This window comes from Dendropsophus ebraccatus, chromosome 5 (assembly GCF_027789765.1).
Source record: "Dendropsophus ebraccatus isolate aDenEbr1 chromosome 5, aDenEbr1.pat, whole genome shotgun sequence".
In the NCBI taxonomy this organism is placed as follows: domain Eukaryota; kingdom Metazoa; phylum Chordata; class Amphibia; order Anura; family Hylidae; genus Dendropsophus; species Dendropsophus ebraccatus.
In genome coordinates, this window is record NC_091458.1 from 45851579 (window position 1) to 45871262 (window position 19684).

Below are 19684 nucleotides of genomic sequence, written 5' to 3' on the forward strand. Positions count from 1 at the left end.
CTCTTTAGGCTTCATTCATTTCAATGGAAAAAAAAGAGTTACAGAACCCCATCCAAACTGGAGGCAAGAGCGGTGCTGTCTTTTAAAGGGGTTATCCAGAACTATTAAAACATGGCTGCTCTCTTTCAGTTTTTTTTGTGACCGTGACTGTCTCCTCCAGAGAAACAGAATATATTAGGTCAATATTGTTTACATACATATGACTGTGGCAGAAATATCTGTGCATTATCAATTCTTAGTTGACAGCCTCTATCCAAGAGTCGTTCAGGTCATAACCTAGCTGCATTTAATGCATAACAAAAAGGCCAAGAAAGAGAAAGAAAAGAAACATCCACACGGTTGAATAAAAATCTCTTTATTGTCAGATTGGTTGGGAAGAAAATATATTACAACTTTCTTTTAAAAAATAAAAGTACCAACTTATCACAACTCATTCAGCAAGTCAGGGAAAGCCGCACCTTATTAAAAAAAACAAACTTTTTTTTTTTTTTTTTTTTTTTTACATGGCTGATTTTTACATTTCCATAAAAATAAAAAAGAAGACCCACATACATAGCCCTCGAAAACCAAATCTCACCCATACTGTAGCCTACTGGGATGTAGTGTTTGAGCATTACATCACTTTCCCTCAGGTCACACTGTGTAGAGCCTATGAAAAATAAAACCAGCTACTAAAATGTATTTCATAATCGTGCTGCCAAAGCTGCACTAACCACAAGTGACAACGCTAAATCTCCATGTTCAGAAGGTGTTGAGTGACCCTGATTAAGGTGTCAGATACATTCATCAGCGGCGAACCAGGAATGTACAAGTATTCGGTATATTGCATAGTTTAGACATCTGCTTCCAGTGCAAAATATGTTATACAAAAAAAAAAAAAAACTTGGTCCAACGGGAAAGTGAACTGATCTATAGACAGAGGCAGCCATCTTGTGCAATGAAATAATGTCTAGGAAAAGTCTGGCCATAAAACCAAATGGTGCCTTTGCCAAATAAATTGACAGGCAGCATCCTCATGTTACAGATTTAGCTCTCAAGACCCGTTCCACATCCCTAGGATTTAAAGGGAATTGGTCAGCCTTTTTTGCTGCCCACTCAGCGTAGTAGAAAGTAGTGTCATTTAGGTGGAAGAGAACCAGAGCCAGTCACCTGTCTGTTTAGGCAAATACAGGTCTGAAACGTATTTTCTTATAGTTCAGTGATGTGCCTTTCCTCTATTATTCTTCCTTAAAACGTTTGTCCAAATAACCAAATGGGTGTTACCAATTGGGAGCGTGTCACTACACAAGTCTAGTACTGTCAGCTCTGATTGGATAGTGTCAGAGTAGGGACACATCCCCTATGGGTTGGTCAGAGATTTCAAGTAACAGAGGAACAGCACATCAGAACTATTAAAAAAAAAAAAAAAAAAAATCAATGATCCAAAATTTTTATTTTATGGGCATTGCATGTATTTGCTAAGACAGACAGCAATGGTGACAGGTCCTCTTTAAGCACAAGTAATCTAACTGCCTTTACTTAATATGATAAAGCGGCACATTGCACTTTATGACCCACGAGGGCTGAAGGTTGGCTGTAACAGCCATAAGTCAAGGCTTTACATGCATCAGGACTTTGGTTGTTTTCTTCCAGTTCACTAAAATGATTACGTTTTCATGAGAAACACAATTATACATATACATTGCATCTGAAATACTAGTGTATTAACAAAAAGCACCTAAAAGAATGGAGATGGAGACTATGCTAAAAGATGTTGCCTTTATACAAAGCGTACACTGCAGAACTCTAGGTAAAAATCTGCGAACCTAAAAGTTACAAAAATATCACTATTTCTGCAGCTCCGCCTGTGCAAAACCAAGGTGGTCAGTTTTCCTTAGGATAAATCTAAAATGCTACAATATATAATAACAGTGCATAGAGATGGAATGTTTTACCGTAGTACAGATCTGTGCAAAATAGGATTTTTGAAAAAGGAGCAAAGTTACCTATAGACTATCATGCAACTTACAAACTGCACATGGCAACTGCCTTACGTTTCACAGACTGAAGGCTCCACAAAGCCTACAATAAATCGTATATCTCTTAGTATAACAGCCTGCAGGGGATTCAGTGTACAGGACTCCCATTCATCCATCAATTCCACCATTGCAGGAAGGAGGTCTGAAGGACACACGATTCAAAGGCTTTTTGTTGTTGAGAACACAGTAAGGACCATTAACTTTGTGCACTCATGATAGTGTCCATGGGTTTGACCAGAAGTGTTCCTCCAATAGTAGAATTGATAAAGGCCACACATTAATGAGTATCCCACAATCTGCAGCAGGGTGTTGTACTAACAGGAGCATTGTGATGCCCACAGAATATCACCAACTAAAGGCATTATGTAAATACCCAGACATTTTGCCATTGGCAGTATGAAGACAGATTTGATAGCGATACTTTTATTGTACTACAAAGTGCTATACATCCCCATTACTCTGCAAACCTGTATGGTGATCTCCTAGAAGACAGAAGAAACCAAAAGGGGCATCTTGTTCTACAGCAAACATCCTATAATTTTAATTTTTGAAAAACATTAAATACGGACTTAAACATGGAGGGAAAGGGGCAAAGGTTTTTAAAATGTGATTTTACACTAGATACAACAGGAGATCAGTTTTACTAGGGGATTAAGGCCGGGACATGTACAGCATAAAAACCTTTTCCCGAGATTTATTAATCGTCCCCATCATCTTCATCATCGTAATAACGATTTCTCTTGATCTGTTCTTCTACGCTTAGTTCTTCCACATCATCTTCTCCTTCAAAGTAGCCATTGTCTTGAGATCTTCGATTCAGAGTTGGAGAAAGCTCCTTGGACATTGAGACTAGATCTTCCACACTTGAGTGTGTAGAATGGGTAGATTCCTCTGGGGAGAGTTGCTGTTTGGAAACCTCCATTTCAGAATTGTCCCCATTATCTAAGAAGCTCTTATCTTCGGCGTTTGAAGGAGTTTCATCCTTAGCTTTAGTGGTTATGGGCAACATGTTAACCTCATCTGGGACAGCTTTGGCCTTTTCATCCTCTGGTTTCTTATGGTCAAGAACTACCTCCAGATCATCCAAACGTTTGAGGGAATCGCGCTTTCGTAATAATGGTGGTGACCCAGTTGAGCTTTCTGAATCCTTCCTGGTTTTGGTGACAACTGGTTTAGCTACACTAAGTGTAAAGGGACGGCTGCGTTCTTTGAGGGAGGAACTTCTCCTAAGCTTCTTCAAGTCAGAATCTTCTTCAGTTTCCATTTTCAGAAACTCTTCACTTGGTGGCCATTTTGGCTTGAAAACTTTAACGTTCTCCTCCAACGTACCACCTGAACTTGACGATTCTGTGGGTGGCGGCCAAGCAATTCTCAACTTTTTGGTCTCAACTTGTTTTTCTCGCTCATGTGCATTACTAGAAGACTTTGCTTCCATGGATGCAGCCAAGACACCAACTTTGGCAATTGGTGCTTCTTCTACAACAGGGCTGCCAGGGTCATCAGTGGTATTACTCTGCTGGACAATATTCTCTTTGTCCTCACTGGCATCTCTCTTGATTTCCCACAGTTCTTTGTGTGGTTTGTGGCCAAAACCCTCATCATAGTTCCCCTTGGACTTGAAAAGCTGGTTGAAGTGAGGTTTGCAATATGCATTTCCATGCAGTGAGGCGTAGCTCCCAAGACTAGGGAGGAAGACAAAATACATTACTTTACAGTAGCAAAACTTTACAGTTAGTCCGCACTCTTTCCCAAGCAACTGCTCATGCATGTTGTTAATAAAGCATGACTTATCAATATCACAAACAAAGCCAAATATTACACCTAAATAGTCACCCCTGGTTTTAAGACAATCTGGACAGTGTATGTGACAGCCACAGAGAAGTTGTATGCAAGAAGCAAACTCGAGTGTCAGTTGCCGTTTTTGCTTGAAGTGCTTTGAAAGGATTATCTACCTTTAGGGGCGAGGAGGATAGCAGTCCTCCCAGGAAGGGATTGGGGCGAGGTGGCTTGCAGTTATAGGGTGGGTTCACACTAAGGAATTCTCGCGGATAAACTCCGCTGAATTCCGTCGCCTGTACGCGCTCATTCTCATTCTATGGGCCGGCTGATTCCGCATTCCGCGTAAAGAATTGACATGTCAGTTCTTTCCCACCCATACAGGGAACGTTTATCTATACTTTTTAGCAGGTTCAGGTGCTGCCCTCTTGCCTCATAATGTGTCTAGTCTGGTTTTGTACATCTGTTAGCACTTTACGTGAGAATTTTTCTTCATGTCTAGTAACAAAATGGGCAATTTCTAATTAAAAAGTTTTTCCAAACGACAGTGAGAGTAAATAATTTTACACAAAAGGTGAATCCCATAGACGCACAACACATTTGCAGCATGCTCCACTAAGGGCCTGTAAAACCATTATAATAATAGTTTACATTTTTTGTAAAGTGCATCACACTGATCATTCCAAAACCTAAAATTGTGAGCATTTTCTTTGCCAAGATAGTAAGGGTATGTTTACATGGGCAAACACATACAAAATCAGCAAGATGTGTTTCTTCCCCCCCTCCCCCCAGCTCTCACCGATTTCCATTTCGACTTCCACGTACAAGCAACTTTTTTTTTTTACATTTCCCATTGAACTCTATAGGACAGGGATGGGAACCTTCAGCTGTTTCAAAACTACCACTCTAATCATGCCTGGACAGTCAATGCTAAAGCTTTAGCGGTTAAGGCATGATGGGAATTGTGGGTTTGCAACAGCTAGAGGGACGAAGGCTCACCATCCCTGCAATAAGAGATGTGCACTGCATGTTTTTGTTTTTTTGTGGTATTTGCCAGTGTGAACATACAATAACTAGTCTAGTACTACAGCCAATTAAAAAATAAGTGCATTTTTGGAAGTGAAATTGACATGCAATGCTTTGTTATACGAGATTTTCTTTACCAGCACTATTGACGAAATACTGAATCCTGATGATTGCCCCGACGGGGGTAAAAAAACAAAAAAACTTTATAACAACTGCAAAGGAAAGCTAAGTAAACCAGAACAATATATGTTACCTACATGTTATCTAGCTGTACACAAAACACAACCAAAAACACATCTTATGTAGAGGTGAAACATTATTCCCCTTTGACAAATTTAATATATTACAGTTTGTTATGCCTTAGATAATGACTTGCCATACTAATGTGCCGCAGGTTGCATTGGTGTTTAGTCAAAGAACTAAACTCAGGGGCAGCATGTCCCCATCTACCAAAAAGTTATATGATAACCCAAACCAATCCCAATTGCCTACACTGGAGACACGATCTACCTGAGTTTTGTAGAGCAGTGATGGCAGCGGAAGCAACTGTTGTGATACACTTGCTGGTTGGCGAAAAGACGTTCCATAGGGTAGACAGTCTTCTGACACCCAAAGCAGATCTCTCTTGGGGGTGGCTGAAACTTCTGTTCAAATAAAAGGAACACCTAAGTCAACATATTGTTAAATGTGCAAATAACCAAATTGCCTACTCTGGGAGGTGCCACATATGGGACAAATTTCTAAAAGAAAGGAATGGCAGCAATAGGACAGACATGTCCTGAAATAAGCTGTACTCATGTAGGACACACATATAACCTAAAATGAGTAAAGAAACAGAAAAAAAAGGTCAGATTTGATAACGAATGCAGACAAGTTACAGAACCCTTGCACTGTATGACAAGGACCCTCCTGTGTATATAGCTTTATATGCTTGGGCAGTAGCATGCAGTGAACAAAGCATTCTCATGTGACTTCTGAATTATTGATGGCCTAGGGCTCACCGAACAGTATGGTGAATGTAACAACGCAGCATGTAAAAGTCACGTACAGAAAGGGTTGTACACACTGCCTAAGCCACTGCAGCGTGGAAGAAGACAAAGCCATAAAGGTGGAGGCTGCAGAGGTCAGACTACAAGGGAAGAGGACAGGAGCGAATAGGAAGAATCAGGAGACAGAAGCTGGAAGAAAGAAATAAGAAGCAGTCAAATAGATTCTGGTTTAAAAGGAAACTGAAGCTGATCAACCACAATTGGTAACAATGAAGTAACTATATCATGGAACTTCTTATAAGTAGTCTATTCTTGCCAAAAGTTACATATTACATGAAGTTATCTATTAACTGTTATACCTTTTTATGCAGTTTAAAATAGAATAAACCTTTTGCGTGTATTGATGGATGTGTTTGTAAAAACTGGGAAACCTTTAGAAAGGAAACCCTGGTGTTTCCCATCATAATTACTCAGTAGAGCCATTCAGAATCCCTAATAAATAATCTATAGTCAGCTTTGTTATAGAGCCCAAGCCAGCTGGGGGTGGGTGACTAGCAACACATTGTACAGCTGAGTGACCACATCTCTCCTGTGGTAATGCATATTACTTACAGGATTCTAGTATTCAGGATCTTTCTCAGTTACCGTTGAAGGAATGGGGAGTAGTTGTTAAAAGATGGCCATACCCTTTTAATACCGGCCAAATGTAAGTTCAGCAGACAGTTCTCTATTTTGATCTCCCCGCACACATTAAATTAAGGCACAGGGACCCTTCAGTTGTTGCAAAACCACAATTACCATCACGCCTGGACAGAAAGTTTTGGCTAGTCGGTCACGATGGTAATTGTAGTTTTGCAACAGCTAAAGGCTGTGAGTTTGACACCCCTACTCTTTAGCGAAGGGAGACGCAAGTTGCAGCTGGTGGTGAAAATTCAATATGCTTCCCTAATAGGTTTTGTTGAGGGAGCTAGTGGGCAGTCCCAATGATTGACAGATATCTCTGTATGCACACTTATACAGAGACTGTCAATCACTGATCAGAACCTCCCATTGGACTCCCAAGCCAGAATGATCAGAGACTTCAGTCACGTTAAGACTGAATCTTTTCCCCCCCAAAACGCCATATTGGAGATCAGCGTGACTCAAGTAAATACTGGTGGCTGACAAATTTTAATGCAGTCCTAGGCAGTCTAGGCAAACATGGATACAGCCATATGCTGCTTTATAGACCGGCAACTGATGCACTGCATTAGAACACAACATAAAACAGGCAGTAATGTCTCGATTAGAAGTTTTACAAATCACTAACAATTAGACAGACTGTTAGGTTGTAAGGATGGAGTATTTGTCACAGTCGTCAAAAGTCTACCACCTTTTTACCTTAATAACTTTGGGAGGAGTGGTCTCCAGCTGGTTTAGCGCTCTTGTTTGTGGGTTGTAACCGGGAGAACTACTGGGTCTCTGGACCTCATCCTCTGACTTTCCTGCAGATTCAAGCATTTATTTCCAGCAGTGTTAGCATATTCCATCATCATACAAGTTCTAATTGTACATTTAGTGATCCTAAAACTGTGCCCTTAGTGGTGTTAGGGGACTAGATTTGCCATAAATGTTCATGGCGGGAATAACCCTGTACCCATATCAGCAAACTTCATAACAAATGACAACACTCTAGCGCTGTGCAGAAAGCAGATTCCATTCCAATGCCTTTCATGAAGTGCTGAAATCAGGCTGCTTTAAAAGGTTCCCATATGCCTTATACTATTGTTTACGTTTAAGTTATCGTTTACGGCAAGTTTGGCAGTCAACATAACGTTGGTGAGATAGAGCTCCCCTCCGGCTACAGCTTAACCCTCCCTTCACCATACAGAACGCAGGAACACTCAACCAGGTTATGCCATCACTTTAGGAGGTCAAAATTCCCTTTACTATTAATAGTAGACACCGTATTCTCTAGATCCTCCAATCGCACTTTACCCATCTTTATGTACAAATTCTATTCTGCGTCTCAATGGTAGATCAAGAAGGAAACAGGATGTGCGCTCACAAAGCCAAATGCTTCAGCGATGTAGCCGATGTTGCTGTGAAAAAGACAGCTAAAATAATTAGGGCCGTGAATCTGCACTGAGAGCAACAAAAACTGACCTTTGGGCAGCCCCCTGCAGGGGGAATTCCAAAACACTATACGTGTTAGTACAACATGTTGGGCACCTGTACTCTAGATAGTAATAGGTTTCAGTATAAACAAAAATGCAGCAAGAAGTGTGGGAAAATGTAATTGGCGTATCAACTAAAAACAGATGTTTTTTTTCCTGTAGCACTTACCATTGCTATCTGCCAAGCTGCGGGGTGCAGAAGAACTGTTTTCACTTACTGATCTCTACAAGATAAAGTACAAGGTGTTTGTTAAAAGAAATGGCGCTTTTACAACTAGGATGGCACTCTCTCTATGGATAGTCTTGTTACCTTTTCACTCTCAGAAGTGCTGGAGCGTGCCGGACTAGGAGGAACATTCTCCTTATGCTCAGACTTCACATCGTTCCAAATTGATTTCATGTCATTCTACAAAAATACAGAGAAAATAACTGTAGAGAACAAAGAAACTCCTGCCACATATTGGGAAAAAATTCTACCATTTAATGTCTAAAACTACTGAATAGAAATATTGAAGCGCCACCCCAAACCAAGACAAAAACTTCAGAAGAAAGCTATTCTGCTAATACAAATTTTTAATACCCATTTAACTGTAATCAAAGCTACTTCAAGCAGGTGGCACTGTAGAGCAAGTTCTTTCTTATGAAAGTTACTTTGAATACTCTTTTCCTATGGAGCATTGTCTGGTTTGTAAGACTTTAGATACCATTTTAGCGGTCTCCTCAAGCAGACATTACTCCTTTATTTAGAAAAAATTTGTACCAAGCCTGCATGTTTAGGATAGAAGTGGCAGACATTCTTAGTTCCTTTCCTATCACCTATAGGAAGTTTAGTTCCCACTAAATTGCAATTTAACTTTTTTTGTACAAAAAGGGGTGGAGTTGCTCTATTTGTTCTATATGCTTGGTATTACATAATTCTGCTTTCCATATAGCAAATAACAGAGGGAATACACACTGTCACTGATCTATACAGCTATTCAAAAGAGCATGCAGAGTCTACATGGCAGCGGGTACAGCTGAGGAGGAATAGGTGAGGAGCTGGCAGATTTGTTCCAGCAGAAGTGGTCAGACTGGTTTCTCTGCTTGACAAGTCATTACGTATAATACAATAGTGTGAGATCCTGAGGCAAAAATACAGAGGAAATTACTGGACTGCACGTCCTGTTGAGTCATTCATTAGTGATCGGATGAGGCCTATACCCGGCCCTGCACTTAGAATCACACTGAACACATGCCCTGGTGTTGGAGAGCTTTCCTGAGTAAGTGGCATGGTGACATAATAAAAGGCAAACAAAGGAGAAATCAAAGCAAAGGCTACAGCGCTATATACATTCTACTGGGTAATAAAAATAGTTTGGGAGTTTAGTGTGAAGTGCATGGGTGCAGAGGATCAGGCATGCAGAGCCCCCGCCTGCTCACAACCAGGAGAATTTCCCTCTCGGATTTCTTGGAATGTAAGAATATAACAAACAGTCTGGTGAGTCATCAGTAAAGTCCCTAACCACCGTGCTGCAAAAACGCAGGGATCTCAAGGGAAACTAGGACCTTCAGGAGAGGTGCAACTACAAGTCACAGAATGCACAGCTTGGCAGCATGTGTGATGCTTGTAGTTCACAGCTGCTAAAGAATTTATCTCCAAACTAAATTCCATTTAACATACCCACTGACATACTGTACTGCAGCAACTACAACATTCTCTCTTTAGTATATATTATAATAAATTATATATATATAAATATATACAGCAAAGAGGGAAAGATGCAATTTAAAGGGGTTTCTAGGAATACGCTTTTACTGATATTCTTAAATGATTTTACATAGGTGCAGTATTTTTACTACAAGGTAACCACTGAGTTCCTCCGTTTATTTCAGATTCCCTGATAGAAAGTTGGAGCAAGCTGCTGGGCTAAAATATTTCTTAGCTGGCTGTGTCCTCCTAGTAATACATGTAGAGGGAAAGAAATACCTTTTTTTCTTTAAGACTTAAGGCTGTAATACATAGTTCGATAATTGTGCAGCAAGGGCTGCAGGTTGAAAGACGATCAGCCAATGATGGTTTCATCCACTGATCACCGCCTTTGCCTTTATTACATGAAGCCATAATCTGCAAAATTGGCCTGCTTGGGCAGACTATTGCTCTGTCAACATGCATGCGCCGCTCTTCCTGTCTATGGCGCTTGAATAAGATTAGGACGCAGGACGTGTGTGTCATTAGCGGCACAGGAACTGGAGGCCAATAGGAAATAATTATTCAAAAGCAGGATGGAGGAGGTGTAAAAAAGCACAGCATGAGCATAGAGCTTCAACTCCTCTTTGACACTGTCACACTAAGATTGCACACTTTCTGCTACACGGACGGATAAGCTACAGGTACCATGGTGAATAGGGTGCTGTGGCCCATATAACACAGGTCGGGTCCGAATGCTGACAGATTCCCTACAACTATAGATACGGTATCAGATATTCCACCAGGTTTCCAGAAACCAGTATGAACTTGACTTGTAAAGCTCAGTATAAACACCCACCCAGGAGACTATGGATGAACTGCTTCCCTCATTCCACAAATAGTTTCAACTCGTCCTTCCATTATCAGGTAGTCTAATGTTTCGATCAGTAGCAGAATGTTTAGCTTTCCAGTAGTGTTAAGCTCACAAGTGCCTGTTCACATAATAGGATACTACAAGTTAAATAATTCCAACTGCCCCTTACACATTTCTGTGCTAAAAACACGTACCTGCCAGCACAGCCACAAAGTTGACTCTTAACCATGGATACCTAAAGTTCTGGATTATGGACCACACCCGACGGAAATGCACGCAACCTCTATTGGATCAAAATAGAGGTCACGGGCATTTTTATTATGCGTGGTTCGTAACTACGAATACCTGCAGTTCTGACTCTACTTTGCCGCTACTTTAGCAGTGACCAGGTTGGCAGTGTGCGCTTCAATAATAGCTATTAAAAAGTAGTGTTCACTTTTTCAACTACCAATTTATTGTTCTGAAGTACCTACACAATGAACAAATACACAGTATGACCACTAAATCGGTATTGCAAACATTAAGTTGGTCAAACACTTTAAAATGAAACCAAGTAAACTATCCGATTTGTATGGGGGCCTCCTGATCTCTGCCAACGGCAGATGTCATGGAAGAGAACCTTCAGACGTGTCTACAACATACTGGATCCTTTTTTTCTCCTTCAGGAGATAAGCCACTGCCAGGGTTGTCAATCAGTGACTTTCTCCCCTCTAAGAAAAGTGTGCGTGAGCGGGCCTACAATCAATCTGCCTGAAACCAAAATGGTCTGGTTTTGGTCAAAGCAACAATGACCGCTCATCTTTTGTAATGGTTGCTTTGGGCAAAACCCAACAGTTTTGCTTTCAGGCAGATAAAAAATAAAAAAATGGCAGAATTTTCAATGTACTGAAAAGAACACAAATAAAAACATCCAGACTTACTGTAGGAGAGGCGGGCTTGGTCTGTTTGGTTAGAGCAGCTTGGTATTTAGCCATTCTGTCCTTAAGGGAGGCTGTTTCCAGGACATGAGATATTTCAAGACTTGTCTGAGAGGTGAGTTTAGTGGGACTGACATCAGGAGAACCGATAGAATGACCTGGACAAGGAAAAACAAAGAAAAAAAAAAACATTCCAACCAGAACCAAAGCACAGAGTGAAGAGCTACTCCTATACAAGCATGTTAACATCTTAGCCACAGCCAGCATTATACATTGCAGAAACGGGGTGGGTGTGCAAACTAATGCAACAGGTACAGGACAGATAGAATGAGAGGTGTTTTCTGGGGAAACAATGTAATGTTGTTTTAGAGAATAATGTGTGTAGAGGTTCACCGGCACTACTTCTATATGGAAACCCAGGAAATCAACCTGGGCGTGCTGGGGACTGTAGCCAATACACCTGAGGGTGCTCCTTATAACGCACGTAGATTCACGTAAAATACTGAATGAGTAGTAAGAAAAGATAAGGGCACTCACCCAGTTACGGTGTATAATCTTCAAGCTTTATTTCATATTATTAGTGCGATAAAACATCCGATCGCGCACTCAGTCGGAGCAGACGCCAAACCAACACTGCTATGTCATGATGGCCATTTCGCGTGCATGCGCGCAAAATGGCCATCATGACATAGCAGTGTTGGTTTGGCGTCTGCTCCGACTGAGTGCGCGATCGGATGTTTTATCGCACTAATATGAAATAAAGCTTGAAGATTATACACCGTAACTGAGTGAGTGCCCTTATCTTTTCTTACTACTCATTCAGTGTTTTAGAGAATAGATACATTTTCAGTTAGCTGATGCCAACACAGGTAGGGGCATGCAGCAAACTAATGCATGTGCCAAAAATCATCATCAGCTGCACCCATCTATGAACCCAAGGCAAAAGGCTCCCTCACACCTGTCAAAAAATCAATTAAAACACAAATTTTTGTGAATCCTGGTCATGAATTACAGTGGATTCTTACAGTAGCTTACCGCAGTAAATGTTCCTGTAGCTTACCGCAGTAAATGTTCCTGAAGTGTACTGCCAAGCACTGTCATGCAAATAAATGTATACTGGGGACAAGCCACAAAGATTCAGAGTACAGCACTACCCATATTCTACGTCTAACTCACATCACAGCCATATTTTACAGGTCTTGTCCATTAGGCACATTGCTTTAAAAGGTAGAATACAGTTTCTCTCAAAGACACCATACATAAAAGGGATGTGGAGAATTTTTTTTTCTTTTTATTAACTGGTGTCAAAGTAATACAGATTTGTAAATGACTTCCAGTACTTAGCTGCAGGAAGTGGTGTATACTTTCCAGTCTGACACAGTGCGCTCTACTGCCTCTTCTGGCCCACACAGGAACTGTCCAGGGCAGTAGCAAATTCTCACAATCTCTCCTGCTCTGTACCGCTCCTGTCACAGACTCTGTTACCAAGGAGAAAGCGCCTGGAAAGTATACAACACTTCCTGCAGGACTTATAGCAGCTGATAAGTGCTGGAAGACTTGAGATTTTTTCTTTTTATAAGGAGTAATGTACAAACCCAAGCCGAGAATTTGCGACGGATTCCGTAGCTCTCACCCGTTCACCTCTCCGTCCGTGATATAGACACCATTCTATGCATGGGCGGATTACGCATTCCGCAGAATTGACATGTCAATTCTTTTAGGGGAAACCAGAATCGGGCCACCCATAGAATGGTGTCTATGGAGCCGGTGGAAAGGCGCGTGGCCGTGAACGGGTACGAGCTATGAAATGAAAAATAAATTAAACTTACTTTTCTCAGAGAAGCTGGCATCAGGGTCTTCACTTGCGAAATGGTTTTCAGCATTTAGTCTCCCAACATTTATCTTCCCTGGTTCACGTTGAGGATGCTTTAGGAAGAGGATAGAAAAAAGTAAAAAATCTCAGTAAGACAATGGCAAAACAGGGAAACCTTTGTACAGTATACCATATAGAGAAATCTGCTTAGGGAAAGAACACTTTCCTCCCATTGCACTTAATTCTATTGACAAATAAGATAGTAAAACTTTACTTAACAAAACCCACAAAAGATTACCACCAATGTTTATAGGGCCCAACATTGTCCACCTGGCATTGGGGAAATTTAGGTATAAACCCTTACTTTTACTATAAATTTCTACCATAAAAGCAAAATAGACAAATGTATATTTATTGTAATGTGCACAGTATTCAAAGCAACTTGCCTAAGAGATACTAGATGATGCATGTAACTGTATAGAAATATAGAAATTATATATATATATATATATATATATATATATATATATATATATATATATATATATATATATATATATATATTGATTAAACAATTTTACAATGTTTCTACTGATTTGCTTTATATTTCCTACACAGACAGACATACTCCCTTATATACATCCTTACTAGAGAGGAGTAAAAATAGAGCATGCTCGAGTACATTCAGCATTTGAATACTGGAGTCTGAAGTTGGATGCAACCCTAGGGAGTCCTGGAAAACATGGATACAGCCTATGGGAGTATGCCTATAGCTGTACCCATGATTTCCTGCACTCCCAAGGGCTAAATCCAACTTCTTCAGCCACCGGTATTAAAATGCGATATGAGTAGAGCATGCTCGAGTTACACTCATTTCTAAGTTCTTACGTCTTGTAATTCTACAAACATAAGGAGCCAAGATTGCAGGTGTAGACAACTCAATCAACTTTGCAATAAATTTTAAGGAAGTTTCCCAGAAACACTTATCAACAGAGCAGATGACGTGTCTGAGTGCTAGGACACCTACACCCTTTAGCAGATTTCAGCTATTTCCATAAGTCCCACAGAGGCAGAGGCTGTGCGGGCTGTGGCTGCTCCTTTAATATTTTTAAAATGCAAAAAATTCTGAAGGAGGACATTGCTTTTAAGGAAAGACTGCAGGGTCTACGGCTCATAAGAGAGCACTTGAATTTATTTGCATTAAGTTCACATAATGGAGGAGGAATGTGAACTATGCCCATCCGCCCTTATCTATAGTCACACCTTTCCCGGCATACAGAACCATAGGAACAGCAGTCATGCACACAAAGATGTGATCTAGGATCAAAAATAGGACATGATCTATGTGATACAGGCGTTTAAAAAGGTGGTGATCATGCTTTACACGTACATAATATTTTACATTTTGGTTTAAGGTATAAAGTCTTCAAGATCTGCCGCCCTGTTACCTTTCCTACAAGCAGCAGAATTGTGGAGAACATATGGAAACAGATATATATATTCCATGTCCATAAAAAAAATCAATAAGAAATTCCTATCAAGGTCTACGGATTCATACTAGAAATCTTGGTAGTTGAGAGAGAAGGTGAATGGGTCATCATGTGGTCCAAACTAGAGAATTTACAGTTTTAACTTCTCCCAGTTTTCCACGACTGGATCCAGCTTTTCACCAAAGGAGAGCAGAACGGAGAGCAAAAGGCAGCTGGCTAACAAGCTGAACGCAAAACCAACTGTGCAAGCCCTTATTTTGGTGGGTTCACACTACGGAACCCACTACGGAGAATTTGCAACGGATTCCATTCCATTCTCACCCGTTCGCCTCTCCCGTTCGTCCGTGATATAGACACCATTCTATGCATGGGCGGATTACGCATTCTGCCGAAAGAATTGACATGTCAATTCTTTTGGCGGAAAGCAGAATCGGGCTGCCCATAGTGTCTATGGAGCCGGTGGAAAGGCGCGCGTCCGTGAACGGGTACGAGCTACGAAATCAGCTGGAAATTCTCCGCTCTGTTTCCGTAGTGTGAAGGGTGAAGAGGATATCCAGGGAAAATTACTCAATATGCAGTGGGCTGAAGTAAAAATAAAAACAGCGTGTACTCCCTTTCTACTCCTCCACCATCCCAAGTCATGTTGTGCGGCACTTCCTGGTCTTTGGTCTTGACACACGTGCCTGTCCAGTCAATTCTTTTACATGTGATCTACAGACCCTGATGGTACACAGCCTTTACAGTAGTCTTGATATATGTCTTGAACTCTGCAGGCTTCAGCACTAGAATTTCCCTGTAATATCTGCTAGCCATGCCCCCCCCCCCCCAATCCTTTTCAAAGCCTTAATCATCTAATATGTATGGGGATTTCCTTACTCTTCTCCCTCTATTGCAAATGTCAGGGAAAAGGTGGTTATAGCAGTAGGATTTTAACATGGCACAAGCAGTGTCTGGCAGCGGCTTTCTTCCTTCTCCCAATAACTATGCATATAAGTATATGCGGGGGAGGGAGACATTGCAAATGGTAAACAAGTGTTCAGCCAAAAGCCATCTTAAAGGGAATTCCCAGCGTTACATCAAATAACGTCAGCATCCTGTTATTGACTGAGGGGAAAAAAAAAAGTCCCAAAATACCCCTTTTGGGAAAATTCACGTTTTTATAGGCTTAAAGCATTTTCCCACAATTAATTTTTAGGGCGCATGCATCAGACACGTCTGCCAGCTAGAACCAAGTACACAAGGGCATCCACCACATCAGTGTCTATGGTAGGAAATAATTGTAGTTGAGGTTTGGGGAACTGCAGGCACATTTGGCCATTACATCTTCCTATAGGATTCTAGGATTACAGTCAACTTTATATCTGCAAACAAGGTGTAAAGCTAGCCCAAGTTGGCACTAGTCAATCTGCCAGTGTGGACCCCAAGCAGGGGCCATGACATCTGACACATGACTGAATAAATTACATAACATGCCTGGTTACTGATTAATCCCTTATAATCATTGCTCCTCATCTAAAAACAGGGTGGAAAGACGCCGGTGGACACTGCACCATTATACGGCTCGTCTCACACTTTTATAATGGAGCTATGAAGAAACAATGACCCAGTGTTTCAGACCACAAAGTGTTAAGTATCTCCAGTACTGCTCAGATGCCTGCTGTTAAACCCTGTGTGGGGGAAGGGGGGATTTACAGTCTATGACCTCATATATAGCAGCTCTAGGCACTGTAACCAGAGCCCAAGATAGAGAATGGGATAGCAAAGGAAGGCCACAAGGAGGGCACAGACCGCTGCCTGGACAAAGGCCTGCACACATAACAAGTCAATGGATTAAGTTTCCTGCCAGGCAGAGGCAGACCCACCCGGGCAATTATCTGTGCAAGCAATCTCTTATCAGGAGGCAGGCATGCTAGGAATGGCCATCGCCTGCCCGGTTAACCTTGGAACCACTCCACAGCTGGTTAATCACTTAAATGGCTTCTGTTTGGCTTAAAGGGGAAGTATACTAGACTTTCATTTTCACTTTACCTTTCCAGGAAACAGAATAGTTACATAGTTCCCACCTTCACCAACATGTGTATGCAAGAAAACATTTCAGATGGAAATAAGAGGATTATGAGGGTATACACTTTCTGGACAGCAATGAGGGTCCTCCAACCTAGGGTACTTCAGCTGTTGCAAAAGTCTGATATGGGCTGACAGCTCAATGCATGATGGGATTTTGTAGCAGCCCCCCCCAGAAGACTCCTCACAAGTGGATATGGGCCCCAGAGGTTTGGGGGAGTCACTCAACTGGGGGTGCAACATCTTGGTACTATTTTGTAGGGAACCACAAGTTAGTAGATTTCTCTACATGGCGCCATCATGCACATCTTTAACTATAGTTATGTTGGCTTCCATTAGGTGGTGCCCCCTCCCCATCTTATTTTGCTATAGGGTCCTTGAATTCTAGTTAGGCCGGTTTGACACAAGAATATTGCTAATACAAGTTCTGGCCTGATCCTGTGGGTCTACGCTGTCAGTTTGGGTCAGCAGATGCACTGTCAAGCCAGGACTTGCATCTGTAATATGGATGGAAAACTTACGTGGGAAACTACCTACAGTATATGCCACTGCTCAAATAAACGTAGGAACGGCATTGGTTTTTTTTTTTAATTTTTCAATTTGTAACGTATTTCCTGCAGACAAAGATGCGGCTTGAGCTGTTAAACAAGATTTACTAGATAAATATGTGGGAAGCAGGGCTTGTATTACAAGGCAATTGCAGGAGTCTGGGAAAGCTGGGTGACAACTCTATAAGATACTATTTCCAGATGTACTGTAATACCAGGTCAATGCCTGGACATGAAAGAGCAAGTTAGCAGGTAAGATTTTATACAGCAGGACACTTTAAGGAGCCCTTTATGGTAGGAGTACAAATAGTCCAATCTCCTGTCTAGAAGTCTGTACAGCAATATGGATGGCATTTCAGCAATATGTCTGTACATCAGATCTGGGCTATACCAATACATAAGCCATAGCATGGTTGCTCTGTATTGCATTGCAGTTAGAGGTATTTTGCGGAAACAAAAAAGGTACACGGACTATGGAAACAACAATGTATGTTACGCATATACATAGCCACATACACAAGTTAGTTTCCTGTCCAATGCGAGACACAGGAAAAGAAAGTGAGCTCACAATCAGTCTGCTTCCTGATCACAGGCGGCTCACGCAAGCCGATTCATTCCCAAAGTGCTGACAAGTCTGTTTTCCCATCAGGTGGAAGTTTACCGCAGACATGGATGTTATACAGAAAGCGTAACCTCCTTGGAGTAGTTACAAAAAACACAAGAGATGGAGGGAGAGCGGGGGATTCATAAACGCTGCTGCTTTACCTTAACACCGCAAAAGTTATGCTGGGGATTGTTGTACCACAGAGTGAAGGCAGAATAAGATGGGTAACTGCTATGTATTGTAGAAAAACCTCCATGTTTTCCCATGCAGCCTTGGACAGATGTACCAGCTCACTGAAAGGTTTGGCAAACACAGAAAAGTGTTGAGTGATCAGATCGCAAGTCCTCCGCTGGTGTACATGACCCTGGAGGGTCCGCTGTCCCATCTGTCAGAGTAATAATACAGATGAGGGGAATGACAAATGCCTCTTACCTTGTGGTTGGCAGCTTCACCCTTCTCAAACATCATCTTCAGGCTGTTTAGAGGGACATTGAACTTCTCAATCTTAGGAGAAGGTTCAGGGGTGTCCAATGTTGCAGATTCCAAATCTTGATCCATGTTTTCGACCCCAGTGGAGGAAGAATGAGGTTCTGAGGCACTGGGATAGCGAAAGCGGCTTTGTTCCTGCACTGGAGAACGGACCTTGGTGGTTTCGACCTCCGAGCGGTCAGCTGGGACTGTTTCAGTCTTAGGACTGCTGACTCTCTGCCTTACGGCAAAGCTGCTACTGTGCTTAATTTCTGTCCGAGCAACGGGACCTGGGATCTCCCACTTCTTCCTTAACACGCTCAGGGACCCTCGATTAAAAGAGGACGGAAGAGTTTCTGTGTTCTAGAGAGAACATAAAGTGGATGAGTCAGGAAGTGGCTGTAAGTCAGGAAAAGAAAAAAAAAAAAAAAAAAAAAAACACCACACGTCTCCAACAGACGGCAGATCCACATCCAGACAGCTGCTCAGAAAATTTTGGTCTATGCCACATGTAGAGGGGAAAAGAAAAAAAAAAAGCATTTAGCTCAGGGGGATAAGAGGCGGAGGAAAGATTGGGCAGGAAGTTTAAAGGGGAAAAAAGGAGGATATCCTTATATGGGCAAACAGATGGGAAGAACAAGGCAAAAAAAAATGATGAGAAAGTGACTCATGTAACGAGGAAGAAGCCGTGACATGAAATGGGATAGAAAAGAATGTATGTCTGTCCCCTTATCCAGTCTTGCTTTTGCTGACACAACAGAAAAAAAAAGTTACAATAAAAGGAACAAAATGTAAAATTAAATAAAAGATATAAAAACACAGGTGGCAAAATCAATGTCAGACCTTAAAAATAAGAAAAAAAATAAAATAAAAGATTTTGCACCGGTGGCAAGCAAGGATAGCTGCAAATTACACATGCATATGATATAATTTGTGGCTCGATTAACAAGACGCCTGATCAAAGCAGATGTAAAGAAATAGTGAGGATGGCAATAAGCTGTCATAATGTGGGCGAGAAACTGCTGCATCATAACTGGATTGCAGCTGAAAGACTTAATAGAATAAGCATGCAAGGATAGAAAGAAAGGGGTGATGTCCAAGAAAAGTAGCGCAGGAGCCTATATACCTGTTTTCGCTGCATTACTGCGGCCTCTGCCTGGAGGAGCTTCTAGTAGGAGTGTAGCTGCAGTGACAGCCTGCCAGGCTTTATAGAATTAGAGGCGATTAGCAGCTATATTGGGATTGTAACCCTAAGTCTCTCACCTCATTACATGC

General features: G+C 41.5%; 1 protein-coding gene across 2 annotated transcripts in view; it reads right to left on the reverse strand.

The window, feature by feature from the left end:
- Positions 1–532: 532 nt before the first annotated feature.
- The window catches only part of LIMA1 (LIM domain and actin binding 1), a 39458-nt gene continuing 20306 nt past the window's right edge, over positions 533–19684 (reverse strand). Inside the window, exons 4-11 of one of the 2 annotated variants that reach the window (XM_069970010.1) lie at positions 18374–18772; positions 13252–13348; positions 11426–11580; positions 8276–8371; positions 8135–8189; positions 7190–7293; positions 5331–5464; positions 533–3700 (exon numbers count right to left, since the gene is read on the reverse strand). In XM_069970010.1, coding sequence (XP_069826111.1) covers positions 2716–3700; positions 5331–5464; positions 7190–7293; positions 8135–8189; positions 8276–8371; positions 11426–11580; positions 13252–13348; positions 18374–18772 — 2025 coding nt within the window. In that variant the 3' untranslated portion in view covers positions 533–2715. The remainder of the gene's footprint in view (positions 3701–5330; positions 5465–7189; positions 7294–8134; positions 8190–8275; positions 8372–11425; positions 11581–13251; positions 13349–18373; positions 18773–19684) is intronic. The other variant, XM_069970011.1, reaches the window with a different exon arrangement.